This window comes from Mesoplodon mirus (genome assembly GCF_964341445.2).
Source record: "Mesoplodon mirus genome assembly, chromosome: 17".
Classification (NCBI taxonomy): Eukaryota; Metazoa; Chordata; class Mammalia; order Artiodactyla; family Ziphiidae; genus Mesoplodon; species Mesoplodon mirus.
This window is the reverse complement of record NC_138993.1, coordinates 75263595-75281062: the sequence shown is the minus strand read 5'-3', so window position 1 is coordinate 75281062 and position 17468 is coordinate 75263595. Positions and strand designations below refer to the sequence as shown.

Genomic DNA, 17468 nt, shown 5'->3' with positions numbered 1-17468 from the left:
TTATCTATATTTCTGTCTCTATAGCCACGTAACTTTGGAAATAAAAAGTTGCCATAGAGACACAGATGAGAAGGGCTTTTTTTGGCTGTGCCTTTCTCCCGCCCCAATCATGCTGGCTGCTGAGAACCACTTCTGATCACCTGTGCGGCCCTTAGCGTGGCCCTGGGACAGGGTGAGAGCTCACTACAGCTTTACCTTTTGGCTGGTCCTGAGCAGGCATCTGAGACGCTCCACTCCCGGGACGGACACTCACATCCTGACACTCACATCCCGCAGAGTTAAATACTTCCTTAAGGAAAGATGCTGGGTGAGCGCTTTGCAAGTGAAAACAACTGCTGTGAGCGATTGCTCACCTGTAATCAGGAACTGTTCCCGAGCCAAACCTCACAGAGGCTGAGTCAAAGGGAGACAGAAAGTGAGCAAGCAATCCTTTTGAAGGTGAGGAATTATTCGGGTCCAACCTGTGTGCTGTGGGTCCCTGACCCTAGGGAGGACAGTTTGTGGGACCAGAGAGTAGAAAGGGTTTTATCAAGAAGGTGGACTCAAGGCCAAGGGGCACTCAGGGGACACGGCCTCGGCTCCAAACCGACACTTCTGTGTCCCTTAGGAACATTTACAACAGTTTTATGTGGCCTTTTGCTTTTTCGTTTTTACAAAAAGACAAGTTTTATGCGTCCTCCTCCCATATCTTTTCCTGGTAAGGAGTTTATCTTTAACTTCAGAAAGGAATTACTTTCTGAGACAGGGACTGGGTATCATTTTAACACTTTAATTGTTTTTTGCAGACGAAGAATGCCACAGTAGAAAGGACCCAGGGTCTGGGAGAACAGAGACGTGTTTGATTCCTGACTCTGGGACTGATCAGTTTCTGCGATTATGGGAAAATCACTTCATCCCTCAAAGTCTACGACTGCTCGTTGGTGGATGGAGAGGCTGACACCTGCACATTTGGCCTCACAGACAGAACCCGGGGAGAAGAGGGACGTCTGCATGCTTGGCCGACAGGAAAGAGCCACTTACAAACATTAGCTATTAACACTATTAACAGAACACCATGACCAGTGTTACAGAGCGTTTCTGAGTAGTTACCATCCTCTGAGGTCACATGCACATACCCAGAATTGCTACTACCGGTTTGGTTCTCTTTCTTCCTTTGGCTCTTACTTTGTAGGGGAGATCCTAAGGGTGAATGCTGAATTCTCACGGGACAGAAGAGGAACGTTGGAGATGTTTCCAGGCCTTGTTGTGGAGCTTCCAGGTCGGAAGCTCATCCTGCCCTGCTTCCATGCGCCCTCTGTTTTCTCTCTCTCTCCTTCAAGGCTCAGGGCCAGATGCTAAGAGGACCAGGTACCCTGAACTCACGTTTAGAGGCAGGGCTCACCACACGTGGCTTCCTCTGGCTGCCATACTGGCTCCCCTATGCACCCGGGAAACTAACTCCATGCCCCGTCATTGTCCCCACCACCCTTCTTGCCCACGTGCCAGCCCTGGCGTGAGGCTCTCCCTGACTGCAGCCGTCACGCACTTCCCCTCTGGGCTGCCGGGCACGCCAGCTGTGCACATCTGCGGCAGCGGCCCCGCACCGTGCCCTGCTCACCGGCACATTGTGATGAAGTCTGTGCAACCTCTCCCGAAACAAGGTACAAGCAAACCCCTGGGGTTCACAGCCCACTTGGGGTTCAGTTACAGACCCACTCATGGTTTATAGCCCCCACGTAAAGCCTCTCATTGAAATGGGGTGGACCCACCTGCCACCCGCACTGCCTGGACAGGGCAGGGCGCACCGATTTCTTTCTCTCTACTTTGGATTCCCTGTGGCAAGCCCCGTGCTCACATTAAGTGAATGCTTTTTGGATGACTACAAGGGAATTAGCTCTACAAGTTAATACAAGTCCTGTTTTATGGGTCCCTGGTTGCACAATTTCCCTGCGTGAATTCTTGGGCATTTAGAGAGAGAAGGTGCCGTAAACTGGGAGAAAAATGTCACCACATTCACAACAAATATTAGGCATTTTTTTCAACTGTCCAATTTAACATAGAAGACAAAGAGCTTTGTGCTCTTAACATAGGTATGTTTGGCTACTGATCAATTTACTCCGCTTGAAAGCTCATTTCCAAGCGGAGATAGACAAAGTATTATTTCTATTGGACATCTGGGGAATTAGAAACACTGCAATGTCCAGTTGCCAGTCCCAAACACGGATAACCTCCTTCACTGCAGCAGGGCCGGGAACTGGGTGAAAACATCCTTTTCTCACAGAGATCTACTCTCCTTATGTGAAAGCTCAGGTTCACGGCTACGGTAGGGGGAGCCATTTCCATAGCTCATCCTCGCCTGATAGCCACCTAGTGATAAATGGACAGCTTGCTTCTCTGGGGATGGGAAGCTCGTCTTCCCGGAGGACTTACTCATTTGGAAAATGAGGGAAACTTAGGCTTGATTTAAAGTGGTTCCAGAAGGCAGCGGAATTCCTTCCTTTCACAGGAGGGAGACCTTTATGAGAGGCAGGAGTGCGCACTCAACTACACATCAGTAAACTATGTGCTTGCTCTCCACGCCCTTTATAATTTTCATGAAGCCTCAGGCCACCACCCCTCACAAATAAATCACCATGGAGAGAAAGCAAAGCGGCTAGGGGGTGAGAAAGATTAACAGCTCGGCACGGATAAGCTGCTAGCAGAGCCTGCATGGAGGCAAGAAGCCTCCGGGATGTCAAGCCCTGCATCCCATGATGGCATCTAGACATCTGCAGGAGGAGGACCAATTTCGTATGCCGCAATTTCATTACACTGCATCACAGATTAAACAAAGATGGTGTCTCAACTTCTGTCTCAAACACCAGGAGCAGAGAATGGCAATTTACCAACACTGTCCTCAAGCAGGTCAGAGGCTTCTGCCTGTAATTCTGTGATAGTTCACTGATGTTAAAGCATCTTCTTGTTGCTGAACAACACATAAGGAATTGTACTTCATTCGGCAGTGAGGCATCAAAACCTCACACAATGTTGATTTAAGATGCAACCGTACGTCTTTTGGGACCTTGATCTTTCATACTTAGTTCTGTTTGGATGTGATATTTAGAAATCCACACTTGTTATGGTAGTAGAAAAGTTGTCTGCACAGCTGCCCGCGTCTGGAGCTGTGCTCAAAGAACCTGTGGAAGACCTCGCAGGCCAGGGTTGTTTTGGTGGAAAGCTAACTCCTGAGAATTATTTTGGTTATATCATGAAAAACGAGTCTCCAGCATCCAGAGGTGGCTTCTGTCCTGAGCAACAATCTCACATTCATGAGGCTCAAAAGGATTGACTGGTCTGTACTAATTAAAGTGACTTAAGAATAAGCCTTTTATTTTTTCTAAAGGACTTTTCTGATAAAAGGTTTATAAATATTTATTAGTAAATTGATTTGACATTGGGACATACTTCCAAGTAATCCATTGATGGTGGAGAAAACTGGAGATGAGCTAAGACTGGCCACAGAGAGAGTTCATTAATCTATTCTCTACTTTTGTATGTTTGAAATTTTCCATAAAGCCGACTTTAAAAATAATTCTTTTGAAAACAAATGGCCCTGTGGAATTAAGTATCATGCTGTAGAAAATTCATTTGAATAATACTTTGATTTAAAAACTCAAAATATTCTTACTTGGAGTGTTTATGCAATGAAATTAAATATTTGAAATTAAGAGTAATTGCCATTTGGCTTCAGTGGTTCTTATGTGTAAAAATGCCACAAGGGCCAGATTTACCAAATATATGTAAAACTGCTTTTTTTTTTTTTTTAGGTAGGTTTTCATCAAATGTATTTAATAAACACCTATTATATGCGAAGAAATATTGTCTCTCTATATTTTTTGTTGTCAATATAATTTTTAACTACGTATTTATATCATATAAACTAAAGATGCACAGTATCAGAGAGTAACAAAATAATGTTTTTTCACAGAATATTCTGCAAATCAGACTCCTCCACATTCTTCTCCAGATTTCTGAGGTGTACTGCATTGTTGTCAAAGCTCGATCATCCTGAAGCTCGATCATCCTGATCTTTTTCAACGGGTACAGAATAACATGCTCATTTTACTTCATGTTCTAGATAAACAACCAGCTGCCATGGAGCCATCTGGAACAATGGCGCACCCTCGTGGCCCCAAGAAGCCAATGACTTTCCCCCTGCATTTGAATTAGGTCTCTTACTTTTTGAACTAAGTAACTATAAATAATTAGCATAATAATATTAATCATATTATGGCATCAGATGAAAAACACCTTGTGAATGAATGGGATAACCAAAAAGTCACAGACAATTAAACATTTAGTCATTCTTCATTTTAAGGGCCCAGTGGGTATTCCACAATTGTTTACATCCATGATCTGTAAAGTACATGTTTGGAATTTTTGACTTTATGAAACCGTTTTCTCCATCCAAACTGTAGGACTCTTACTTGTTGCACCTCAGGTGAGCAAATGTGAATTTTTAAAGGCTTATCCTCTGTTTTTTGTTGTTTTTTTTTTTCCCTGCAGTCCTGGGCAGGTAGCCAAGACAAATGCCCCTGGAGCCAGAATCACTGCATTCAAGTCAGGCTGTGTCTCTCAAAGGAGGGAGACTTTGAGCAAGTTTAATCTCTATGCCTTAGTTTTCCCATCTGTAGAATGGGGATGTTAACAGCAGATACATTTTAGTCTTGTGAGAACTAAACAGGTTATTAAAACAATGCCTGGAGCATAGAAAGCACTGCAGCTACTTGCTGCTGATACTACCCCTGCCAGGCTGCAGTCACATCTGTCACCTGCACAATCACATTTTGTCTATACCTGCATCCCGGACTCTTAGAATTTCTGTGACCTGTGTACCTCAGATTGAATATCCAAGAGTCTATAGAAAATGAACTGTTTTGAGGGACATGATATTTATGAAATCGCATATGGATATTAAGTCTATGGAGTAGTGACGTTGTAGAATTAAACACCAAAGGACCTCATTTTCTATACGCAGCTCACCATCCTTTATATTTTAACTGGAAATACCTTTAGCAGGGTAATCAGGAGCAGTTTAATCTCTGCAAGGTCACTTTCTAAAGAAGTGAGGGGAATATTTTGAACCCTTCTGCAAATCTGCAGTGCAGTTTCCCCATATCACAACGGTCCAAGAAACGAGCTGTAATTAATTCAGGTGCATTGAGGCGGAATTAGCCGCCCACTGGATTATTTGGTAAGGAAGCTATTTCAGGTGAAGAGAAGAATATTTTGAAATATAAAAAGGGTAAAGAAGAAGATTTAAAATCTTAAAGGGGAGAAGTCCCAGGACTCCAGTAAATCACGAACACCAGCCATGCGATTCATTCAGAAGAAAATGGATTACCGGCTTCAGGATCACACTGTGTAAAAACCCTAATAATCATATAAGCAGCTCCAGTGATTAGCTCCAGCATCAAGACTATTTTTTCTTCCAAGTCTTCTCCTTAAGCCCCTTTGACATTCTAAAAGAATAGCCTGTACGATCCCAGGAGGATACGTCCTGCATGCTGGTCAACGTGTTTTCTACATCGTGGACCATCGGGAATCACACCGGCCTCAGCTGCACAGTTGGACTCCTGTCAACCGGTGCGAGGGGACGAGCCATCTCCTACTGCAGTTTCCTGTTATTACAGTCACTGTGCTGGGGCAGAAGCTGCCAATTCATATATTTATGAGAAAGTCGTAAGTGGCTCAAGACAATCTTTTCAAAATAAAGAGTGTTTTGTAACAGCCCACAGTAGAAAAATAGATATTTTATAATTTTAGAGTTGCACTAACAATGTTGTACTTGAGGTTTTGATACATGTTCCCAAATACCGGTTAATGTTACCAAGGGTAAATATTAGCACATCCACGCACCCTGCCTAGAGGCCTCCCTGGAATCCTCCCCTCAAGTCCTAGACTTAGGGATTTCCAAATGATGACGCCTGTCTACAAATTCATTAATTTCACTTTCTTGAATACAGCCGAGAAGAATTCATCCAATTCCCATTTATAGTAAAATTTGGTTTTAATAAACTCTTAGTTCCGAAAGCAAATAGTAATTTGTTCATTTAAGGCTTTTCTCTTAGAGTCCATTTTGTTCCTTGGAATGAAACATATGACTTGTGAAATTCAAGCCATCTCCTACGTACAATGAAAATTTTATTTATTAATGGACTGTAATTAAGAAGAAATTGTTAGCTAAAAAAACAATTAGCTTATCTGACTGAAGAATACATGGGGGGTGTGGGGGGGCTTCCCTGGTGGCGCAGTGGTTGAGAGTCCGCCTGCCGACGCAGGGGACACGGGTTCGTGCCCCGGTCTGGGAGGATCCCACATGCCGCGGAGCGGCTGGGCCCGTGAGCTATGGCCGCTGAGCCTGTGCGTCCGGAGCCTGTGCTCCACAACGGGAGAGGCCACAACAGTGAGAAGCCCGAATACCGCAAAAAAAAAAAAAAAAAGAAAGAAAAAATGGGGGGTAGGTTATTCACTCATTTGCTAAGTGTTCTTAGTCTTGACCTACTTTTCACTTAATGAGAATGTTTTCTAGATTTTCTAGAGTTTTTGGACCTAATCAAATGATGAAAGACAATATATTTATGTATTTTCTTTAGGAGAAAGAGCAGGTTAACGCGTACATAAAACGTCACATCATAAGTTTTTATTTCCAGTCCTACCACCTGACCTTAAGGAAGGTGTTTAACCTCCTGACCTTGAAGTTTCCCATCTCTGTAAAGTGAGGATGCTAGTAGTCGCCATCTACATTCGGGTTAATGGCATCATGGTCGAGGGACCTGCTACAATTTCCTTAAAGAGAAGATGCTTTGTATTCACGTAATTCCCCTCCCAAATACAGAACATTGGAAAATATTTTGGTTCTGTATAAAAGCCTTAAGATGTTTTTTGGAAGATGACTACATTCTCTGTGACTATTAAGAGAATCTGTGCCCAAATGGCACCTCTGGCTCAAAGGCAACCTCGTCTGAATGAATTAGCACATGGTGAGCTATTTACAAGAGATTAGCAACAAATTCTGAATGAGGGCTTTTTTTGGTTTTGTTTATTTCTTTGTTTTTTCGCTTTGCTAGCTACCTTCTGCTTTTATATGGACACAAAATAAATACTTTTTAATACAGGCAACAGCCTCTGGCTGCCACAGCTTAGCCCTGAGCTCACTTGACTGGCCTGTCAACAGCTAACTGGTTATGAGGCAGCGCTGCTCAATGAGAAGATGCAGATAGAACAGAACTGAGTTAAGATTTTCCTTGGGTGGCCAAGGAACAGAACAGAAATCATTCATTCAGAACAACATGGCACAAGTGGCACCGGGTGAGTGTAAGAGAGTAGCTGAACAGGAAACCGTCCCAGATGCCGGGAGCGGAAGTGAGGTGGACAGCAGGTGGGAGAACTCGCGGGTTAGCTGTGAGCTGTAAACCAAAGGGGCATCTCGGCATAATGGGACAAAAGTGCCACTTCCATGTTGCAAGTGAATATTACCAGGAAACGGAAATCAGCGGCTCAGGCTGAGTCTTGCTCTAATACTTCTCAAGTCACAAGCGTGTATTAAACCCAGGTTTAGCGCTGTGGGTTGTTGTATCGAGAACTTTTACCTACGAGACGGAAAGCTTCATTCTTACCTACCTGGCCATATTGGTTGCATAAGATGTTTGTCTTTAAGTTGGTACCTGCTCTGAACGACCCCCACAATGACCTCAAGCCGTATCCTTAAACCGTATCTACGGCACATCGGCACACATCCGCGTCTGCAGCTACGCCTCTACCTCCGTGTGCGAAATTCACCTTCTGCTTCGCGGATCCTGCGGCCCGCCGCCGACCTCCGGAGCACGCTCCTTCCCGAGCTGAAGAGGCTGGCCAGCTCGTCCAGGGGGCTGCCCACAGGCCTGCAGTTCGGGGGGCTGTAGGCGGCCGGAGAGGGGGTGCCGGGGGCGGCCTTCCTGGGCTCGGCCCGGGCCGCCTTCCCGGGGGGTTGCGGGCTCCTGGGGCCGGGGCTGCAGGGCGCGCCCGCGGGGGCCGAGGTGGGCCTCGGGGGACCCCGGGGCGGCTCCGCCGGCCTCCCCGCGCCGGGCTCGGGCGCGGAGGTGAAGTGCGCGGGCGGCCGGGGGGCGGCGGCGGGCGTGGGGGGACGGGAGGCTCCGTGCGGCCCGGCGAACGCGGGCCGGTCGCCGTCGCCCTCTGGGGCTTTGGGGTGCTGCGGGGACGGGGGGCCGGCGCCCTCGGGCTGCACGGGGTACCTGAGGCTGGTCTCCAGGACCGGCAGCCTCTTCACCTCCAGGGGCGTCAAGGGCGACTCGTCGGACGCCGGGGAGCAGGTGACCGGCGTCGGGGGGAACACGAGGAGGGGGGGCCGGTGCGGCAGCAGGTCGGGGAAGGGAGCGGGGATGTCGCACGCGTCCCGGCAGGGCCCGCCGGCGTCGCCGTCCTCCGAGGGGAGGGGGCTGCGGCCGTCGCGCGGCGGAGGGTGCGAGGCGGACGCGGAGACGCCCGCCCCCAGGCCGCCGCCCTCGGGGGGCGCCCAGTACTTCATCTCCTCGTACACGGCCTCCGCCGGCTCGGGGCTGCCGGCGCGGCCCAGCATCTCGATGTACACGGGCTCGGGCTCCGGGGGCGCGGGCGGCGTGGGGACCCCCAGGGCGCACTGAGGGCCGCTCGCCCTGCGCCGCGCACCGCCGGCCCCCGCCGCCCCCGGCCGGGCGCCCGAGATCTCCTCCTCCGAGCCGCTGAGCTTGGTGTGCGGGCTCCGCGTGGGCTTCCGAGGGGGCATCTTCTTCACGGCGCTGTAGTCGTCGCTGTGCGGCCGGGGCCGGCTGAGAACTGGGCGAGGGCGGAGAAGGGCGGCAGTGTTAGCGGGGGACCGGCCCGAGGCTCGCGCAGCGCGCGGAGCTGCCCCGGCGCCGCGACCGGCGAGGACCCGGCCTCCACCCTCCAGGGTCCAGTCCACCCCCCCTGCGGGGTCTGGGTCCCTCCACCCTCCAGGGTCCAGTTCTCCCCCCCATGCGGGGTCTGGGTCCCTCCACCCTCCAGGGTCCGGTTCGCTCCCCCCTGTGGGGTCCAAGTCCCTCCACCCTCCAGGGTCCAGTTCGCTCCCCACTGCAGGGTCTGGGTCCCTCCACCCTCCAGGGTCCAGTTCTCCCCCACCTGCGGGGTCTGGGTCCCTCCCCCCTCCAGGGTCTGGTTCTCTTCAACCTCAGGTTCCCCATCTCCCCACCCTCCTGGGTCCATGTCTCCCCGCACTTCGCACGACTGCCAAGGGGAAAGCCAGTTCTGATCTCGGAGGGGGAGGACAACTCCCACCAGTCAAGGAAGAGGTAAGGTGGCCAGTAAGGAGGCCCAGGATTGCCAGCCGCCTGCAGCAGGAAGGGCCTGGGATGCAGCGGGGTGGGCACCTTCCATCTGCGCTGGCACCTGCTTACGCCTGGGTTCTAAGGGCCTGATACATGTGTGGACTAAGTACTGGCTGAACTGCTCCTCGTGGCTTTTAGAGAAGAGAAAATAGGAGACTGGGGAGAACCAGTAAATTAGCGAGTTGGTGCCCTGTGGGTGTTTCCTGTAGGAAATACTTAAGCTGGATTATTTAAATGGTCTAAAACGAACACGACAAAACACCATTGAAAACAACTACATGCATGGAAAGATTATTTTTCTAAAAAGAATGTTGTTAAAATGATGCCAAGGGCTTGTTTTACAGTTAATTAATATATTTGAATCCTAACACACTTAACAGGGAAATCAAGAGTGCTGTATTTCACTAAGAACTTTGGTGGCAACTTCGTAAATTGAAAAGAAGGAAGATATTTAGAAAAACAAAAGAGCATAATATTAGCGAGAACTAATTTTTAAAGAGGCAGAAAAACTACTTAAATATGACTCAAAACATTTATTAAAGTTTAAGTTAAAAGATTCTAAAAGACTTATTTTTCTAATATTTTTTACTATAAATTCTAGATTTTATTAAATATAATTTCTCTGGAGCCAAGATGTTAATTTTAGAAAATTACATATAGTTTTACTAAAATATCAAAACTTCTCAAAAATCTTGAACTGTTTTACCAATTGGGTGCTTTGCTAATCTGTAGGAATTCTTGATCTGAATAAGCACATCTAATTTTGCTGAGTTCTTGAGTTTTAAGGCAGCCAGGCTTTTCTCTCATTATGACTGCATATATGAGAGTATCTATCTCCACTTTCAGAGTGACAACTCCACTTTTAGGGTTAAAATTAAAGGCTTTGGAGTCAGATGGACTTGGATTCAAACCCCAGCATGACCACCCTTTCATGCTATCATTCATTTAGTCGTGCATTTAACCAGTATTTATTCAGAGACACATTAGTGAATACACAGTAATTGTCTGCTTCCTTCCTCTGCCCTCCTGGGTAAAGTCACACAATAGAAAAAGTAAATAAAACAAATGAGTTAATTCCATAGCATGTTAGAACATGATACATGCTATGAGGTGGGAAACTACAGGCCATAATAGTCACAGAATTGGGTCTGTGTGTGTGTGTGTGTGTGTGTGTGTGTGTGTGTGTGTTTGCGCGGTGGCATTGGTGCAAATTATAATTTTGAAAGAGGTCTTGGTCACATCTCTCTGGGCTTCAGTATAGTCATGCCTAAAATGGTGATATCACTAATCATCTCAGAGGAATAAAATAATGTATGTAAAGTGCTTAGCTCAGATGCTGGCACTTCGTAAACATGAAACAAATGGGAGACATCCAGATGAGAATGGAAAAGAAGAAAGTTAATTTTCTAACTCAATGGATATCTTTGAAGGCAAGTATTATACAGGGTTCACCAAAGCAGCCAACTTTTAAGAGTAGAAAATACCCAAAATGCACAATTCTGTAATTAATGAGCATTGTCCCAAAGGCTTTCAATGTACTAAAACACAGCAACTCATAAGCTTCTCCTAGAAAGTTAATGAACCAAACAAATTTTTAACATTAGTATTATAGAGTTGTTCTGAAGATGTGAATAGTTTAAAGGATGTGTGGCAGGTTGTATTTTACAAAACTGGCTTCAACAATACTTTTAGTCCTTCGGGCTCCTCTAGAACCTTGAAGCTGGAAGGACCTCTGTGATTGCCCCATGAGTAAAATATGGCAAAAGCAATGCTGCCTGCCTGCTGAGGGTGGGTCAGGGGCAGTGCAGCTTCTGGCTGGCTCTTCCTCTCTCGGGACACATCTCTTGGTGGCCCTGATCTCTATGTGAGCAGACTGCTTACTCTGAAGCACCCACGCTGTGGAGAACATGTGGAGAGGCCACACAGAGGTGAGAGAGATGCCAGAGGACCCCATCTGCTCCAGCCCTCAGTTGTCCAGGTCTCCCCAGCCCAGACACCAGAAATGTAATGAACTGAGCTTGTGGACCATCCCAGGGCCAGCCACTGTCTGGCCACAGCTGTGAGAGAGTTTGCATGAGAAGGGCTTAGCTGATACCCAACTAGTAGAATGGGGAGAGAGGGAGACAGAGAGACAGAGAGAGGAAGGGAGAGGGAGAGAGAGAGAGAGAGGATGATAAAACCTTTGTCATTTTAAGCTACTAAATTTTGGAGACATTTGTTAGATAGCAATAGACAACTAATACAGATATTGGTACTGGAAGTGGAGTGCTGCTATAAACCAAAAAACCCCAAACTTTAAAAGCCTGGCAATAGCCTTGGGAAATTGGAGGAGTTTGTTTTTTGTTTTTTAATATTTATTTATTTATTCATTCATTTACTTATTTTGGCTGTGCCGGGTCTTAGTTGAGGCAGGCGGGATCTTCGTCATGGCATGTTTAGTTGTAGCAGGCGGACTTCTTAGTTGCGGCATGTGGGATCCAGTTCTCCGACCAGGGATCGAACCTGGGCCCCCTGCATTGGGAGCGTGGAGTCTTAGCCACTGGACCACCAGGGAAGGAGGAGGAGTCTTGAAGAGACTGTTAGCAGAAGCGTGACACCCAAGAAAGCTCTTGGTGATGTTTAAAGGAAAGTGAGAAAGATGCTGGACGCCGAAGGAAACATAACCCTTTTTATACCTTTGTGGAAAGTTTATCAGCACTGTCACCTGCAGTACTGTGGAAAGCAGACAACACACTTAAGGAACTGGATGATCTAGGTAGGGAGATCTTTAGACCGAGTGTAAAAGCAGCCTCCTGGATTCCTCTACTTTCCTGCAGGAAAATGAGGGTAAAGAGATAAGCTAAAGAAAGAACAAACCATTATCTATAAAGGAGCCTGGACTTTCTGAGTTTGAAAATAAAATAGTTTATCACTGGGCCATCAGGATAGTAAATAACTCTGAAGTTAAGAAATAACTTGTAAGCAGAGATTGAATCTGGGGCATTTTCAGGAAAACATGATATAAAGCTGAAGCCAAGGTCATGACTATGAACCCCTTTATTAAGACCTCAGAAAGATTTCAGGTGGTGCTTCACTGGACCTTTTCAAAGAAACAAAACCACAGGACTTCTAAGGATATCAAGAGTATTGCCCCACAGAAATCCTGCAGAAAAGAAAAAGTAGAGAGGAGATTATCTCAAAGAGATTTGTGGATGTGGCTTTTGACTAAAGGAGTAGATTATAAATTGATTCACAGGAAACTCGCAAAGCTTTTAAAGGAATAGTATCAGCTGCGTTGAAAGAGATATGATCAATACAAAATAAAGAGGCTCTGGTGCTTCAAAATTTTATGAGCAGGAATCAGGCTGAGAAAACGACCAGCCCCAAACATGTCACCTCTTGTGGACGAGGAAATAATATCCAAAGGTGAACCAAGATTCCGTAGCACGGACCTAATGGCCATGAAAAATAATTTCCGGGTGCCAGGACTAAATCCTAACCAAGGCACAAGCAACATGTTAGTTGTGTGGAGAATAGGCAGCTTGTCTTTGATAGTTAGGGACAGTTCTGGAGGACCTGCCCACCTAAGGAGCCTTACCTGAGCAGCCAGGATACCTGGACCTGATTTAGAGGATGGGATTTGGGGCTTGGACCTGAGCCTGATGTGATGACGGGATAAGGCTCTGGGGAGCATGGGAGAGGGATGAGTGCATCTTGCAAGTGGGAGGGATGTGAATTGTTTTATCCAGAGGATGGATTGAGGCAGCCTGTATTTTCCAAAATTGGCCACAATAGTGTTCCCAGTCTTATCAAGAGTTAGAGTCTATTTCACCTTCCTCAACCTGGATGCGCCTTTGAGACTATCTGGTGGCAGTGATGGAAGTGATGCTGTGTGGCTTCCAAGGCTGCTCGTCAAAGGTAAGAGAGTGACCGCCCGGCGTTCTCTTTCCTGGAGCAGGCACCAGGGACACACTGATTGTCAACGTAAGAAGTCCAGCTACCCTGAAGCTGCCAGGCTGCACAAACTGGGTGGAGAGACCACCTAGACACAGAGATGGCCAAGCAGTCCCAGTCCTTAGACATCTATGGGCAACAGGCATGCGAGTGACCAGCTTTCAGGTGATTCCAGCCACCACATGCAGCTTCATGGAGGACCTGGAGGGACAGCCACTCAGATGAGCCCAGTTGACACCCAGAACCTGAGACAGTAATAAAATAATCATATTTTATTTAAATATCCAAGTTTTGGAGGAGTTGGTAAGCAACAATAGATAGCTGATATGATATTCCCTCAAGGTTTGCTGTAGATGCAGAGAAAAGCTTTTTTGAATTAAACGATGATAAATAAAAGTAGCATGGGTTATCAGGAGGCAGTTGAGAGACTGGCCTCTGGAATCTGACTGCTTGGGTGTGTAGCCTGGGACAGGATACACCACTGTTCCCCTGACTCAACATCCTCATCTACAGAGGGGTCACAGTGACAGTCTCACTCCATCAGGTAGTTCTAAAGATTGAAGATACTTAGCATAGTGTTTGTCACATGATAAACAATTGTTAAGTGTCAGCTGCTACCATCAACATCATATTATTACTACAGAACCAGAAATTAGTCATGAGTCATAGAACAGGGTTCTGTAGGGCATGGTCTGCAGTTCATCAATATCAGATCACCTGGAGTGCTTTACTGAGGATGTAAAGAGCACAGTTCCTGTCCTTCTCTGTAACTACCAAATTAGAATATCTGGGGCGGAAACTGGAAAGCTTCATTCTTCATAAACTGAAATTAGAATACCACAGTTAGAGAATTAAGAGTCTAATTTGGTTTTATGGTTACTCCTTTGTGTGTGTGTGTGTGTGTGTATCCACACAAGTCCTTGCTAATTGTTCATTTACAAATAAGGATTTAAGGGCTGTCAAGAGTGAATTTATATTAAGAGTTTTCTTAACAATTATTTTAGTCCCCGGATTTATGGGTAAAAGTGAGATGGGATCAGGGAGACATTTCATGGTTACGGATCACCTTAAGGGCAAGTCTTAGTGTCCTAACAGTAACTTAAGGGATAAATCCCACATTCTCAAGCCCTCTCATTTTTTCTTAAACTTGACTCTTATCTGAGTTACTGTGCAATGATCTAGGGACTTGTGTCATTTTTAGATTCTGTTAGGAGGTAAACATTTTCTTGTACAAAATAGTTTCCCTTTGAGTTTTTTGCTAAGGCATGTCGGTGACTTTGCCTCAAGACACAAGTTATTTGGCCCCATTCTCACTGAGAATAAGATGCCTACATATTAAATCTATGAGAAAAAAGAAATGAGAAGATCGTTCATCAAGAAAATACCTGTATCTGTGTGTGTTGTTACCCTCTGTTTTCCAACTCTTCCAGTGTGACTTTGCCCAGTTTCAGAGCAAACTGTGTGCCTTGCTCAGGACCTAAGACATGAAGGATGCCTGGATAAAGCCAGTTCCCTGGCTGGTGGGCCTGTTGCATACTTGAGTGAGGTCAGTATCGATTTACAACCAGCTTATAAACTGGACAAGAAGGGCTTCTACTGAGCTGTGATAGATTACAACCTTGCTAGGTCATTTTTTCGAGGGAGGAGTCTGTTACCTTTGCTCTCAGCCCGTCTTTCCCCACTGACCGCCCTCCACGTGTGTAAGGCCTCTTAAATGTCCCTTCCATAGGTCCCTTCTCGACCCCTTCCACAGGTCCCAGTGACGGTTAGCCCCTCCTGCTCTGTGCTCTTTGGTGCCCTTGCTGTTACTCTGCCTTTCTCATAATTTGTTTGCCCATTTTCCTAGCCCACTGGTCTCTAAGGCCCTGGGGGAGGGGCCAGGCTCGTGGAATACACTGAATTAACATGTGTTTAATGGACAAATGAGCCGTAAGTTGTGAAGCATAATTATGTTCTCCTGTTATGCCCCGTCACACATTCTCAGGGCAGCGTTCACAGAGGACCTAATTTTCATCAAATTTCAGGTAATAGAAAAAAATATCATAAAGGGGATTCTGCTAAAAATAATGCTGACAAACCAAGTCTGACACATCTCAAGGGTGCATGTTGAAACTTGCCAAATTGTGCTCATTTTGATTTACTGATACGAAGCTAATTCTGCTTTCATGAAAGCAGCACAAAGAAATATTTTTCTATTATATTGATTTATTTGTTCAATAAGTATTTATTGAGTGCTTACTGGGTGTCAAGTGCTATTCTAGAATAAATTTATAAACAAGGCAATAAAAAAGGGAATGAAATGTAACGCTATTTCCAAATTAAGCCACACAGCTGAACCATTCTCGTACCTATACATATAAACTGTGTTTTGTCGCAAAGGGAGTTGTACAGCAATTCTAAGAAATACGGATTCCTCAGGTGTTATTTCTAAGGAGCGGGTGGCTGGAGTCTGAGGGAGGCTGGGTATGCATCTCACATCACCGGGTTTCAGTGGTGGCGCCTAGAGCTGCCCCCCAAAAACCTGTCCTGTGCTATTTCACCATCCAGGTGTCACTGTGTTGGGGAGAAAGCCGTCACATTGGGTTTAGATACTCAGTTCTTCAGAAAAGCTCTCAGCTGGGAGCTTCCCTGCAAAGAAGAAGTGAAGTCGCAGCCCTGTTCTTCCTTTCCTAGTCTCTGTTTGCAAAAAGCAACCCCAAACTTTTAAAAATCATACTTTCAAATAGTTGGCTCTGGCTTGTTAATAGTTTGCAAACGAGTGTTAAAATTTACTGGCTCATAAAATTGCTTCCAGCTTTTCAGGCACAAAGGTAGAGAAGAAAAACCAGCCCTCTGGCCGGCCTCTTCACTATGACCGTGTATACTGGATGAAAACCTCTAGGAAAGGCACGTGTTAAAAAGAACAGGACTGGGCATAAAAGGTGTTGACTCTTGGCCTTCATTCTCCAAACAGATCTCTTTTCACTCTATAACCTTCTGAATTGACTAGCAGCTTCATTTGTAAAAGAAAAGATCTTGAACTTGATTTGTGGTCTTATTCTTATGAACAGTGTTCACAGAGCACTTCATGCAGTGATCAGATTTCCTTCCCATCTTACGCAGAAGAAGGATAATTGTGTGACATATCACCAGGTGTAAAAAACTCAGTATTGCTCCCGTGGTGAGAACATGAATTTAAAATCAATGCTGTCTATAATGCCATTTGCAGCAACATGGATGGACCTAGAGATTGTCATACTGAGTGAATTGTCAGGCAGAGAAAGACAAACATCATATGATACCACGTATATGTGGAATCTAAAAAATGGTACAAATGAACTTATCTACAAAACAGAAATAGAGTTACAGATGCAGAAATCAAACTTACAGTTACCAAGGGGTAAGGGGGGGCAGGGATAAATTGGGAGATTGGAATTGACATATATACACTACTATATATAAATAGATAACTAATAAGCACCTACTGTATAGCACAGGGAACTCTACTTAATGTTCTATAATGACCTATATGGGAAAAGAATCTAAAAAAGAGTGAATATATGTATATGTATAACTGATTCACTTTGCTGTACACCTGAAACTAACACAGAATTGTAAATCAACTATACTCCAATTAAAAAATAATTAGTGCTGTCTGATAGAATTTTCTGTGATGATGGGAAATTCCACACCTGCAGCTGTTGAGTCCTTGGCACTAATGACTGAGGAACTGAATTTTAAACTTTATTTAATTGTAATTATTTTAAACTTAAATAGCCACAAGTGGTTAGTGGCAACTTTTTGGACACCTTCAGCTCCTGTCATTATGGCGTAAAGGTGACCAGAGCCACTGCTGATGGACAGTTTATTAGAAATCCAAGGCACTGCTTATCTGAATGACTAAGCCTCAGTCCTATGGCTACCAAAACCCCCCAGCACACCTCCTCTATCCAATCAGTCAGGTTAATTTTCTTATCCTTAAAGACCCATTTAAAGTACATTCCTGAACACAGGAATTCACCTTTAGCTGCAGGAGATGCAGAGGTGGCTGTCAAGCCATCAGGATTAGGAATCATGTGTTGTAAGAAAGAACCAATAATGTGGATAGTAAAGAAGGAACTGATTTATTGACCGGCCCTGTCACAAACCTCCAAAACATGAGTTCCCCCGGGGTGGGCCTCAGTTGGGAGACAC

At 45.6% G+C, this 17468-nt stretch overlaps 1 protein-coding gene across 1 annotated transcript in view; it reads right to left on the bottom strand.

Moving 5' to 3' along the window:
- MYO16 (myosin XVI) overlaps positions 1–17468 on the bottom strand; it is a gene marked incomplete at both ends in the record, with an annotated part of 418949 nt that overhangs the window by 48318 nt on the left and 353163 nt on the right. The window contains one exon of the mRNA XM_082602366.1: positions 7801–8832. Coding sequence (XP_082458492.1) covers positions 7801–8832 — 1032 coding nt within the window. The remainder of the gene's footprint in view (positions 1–7800; positions 8833–17468) is intronic.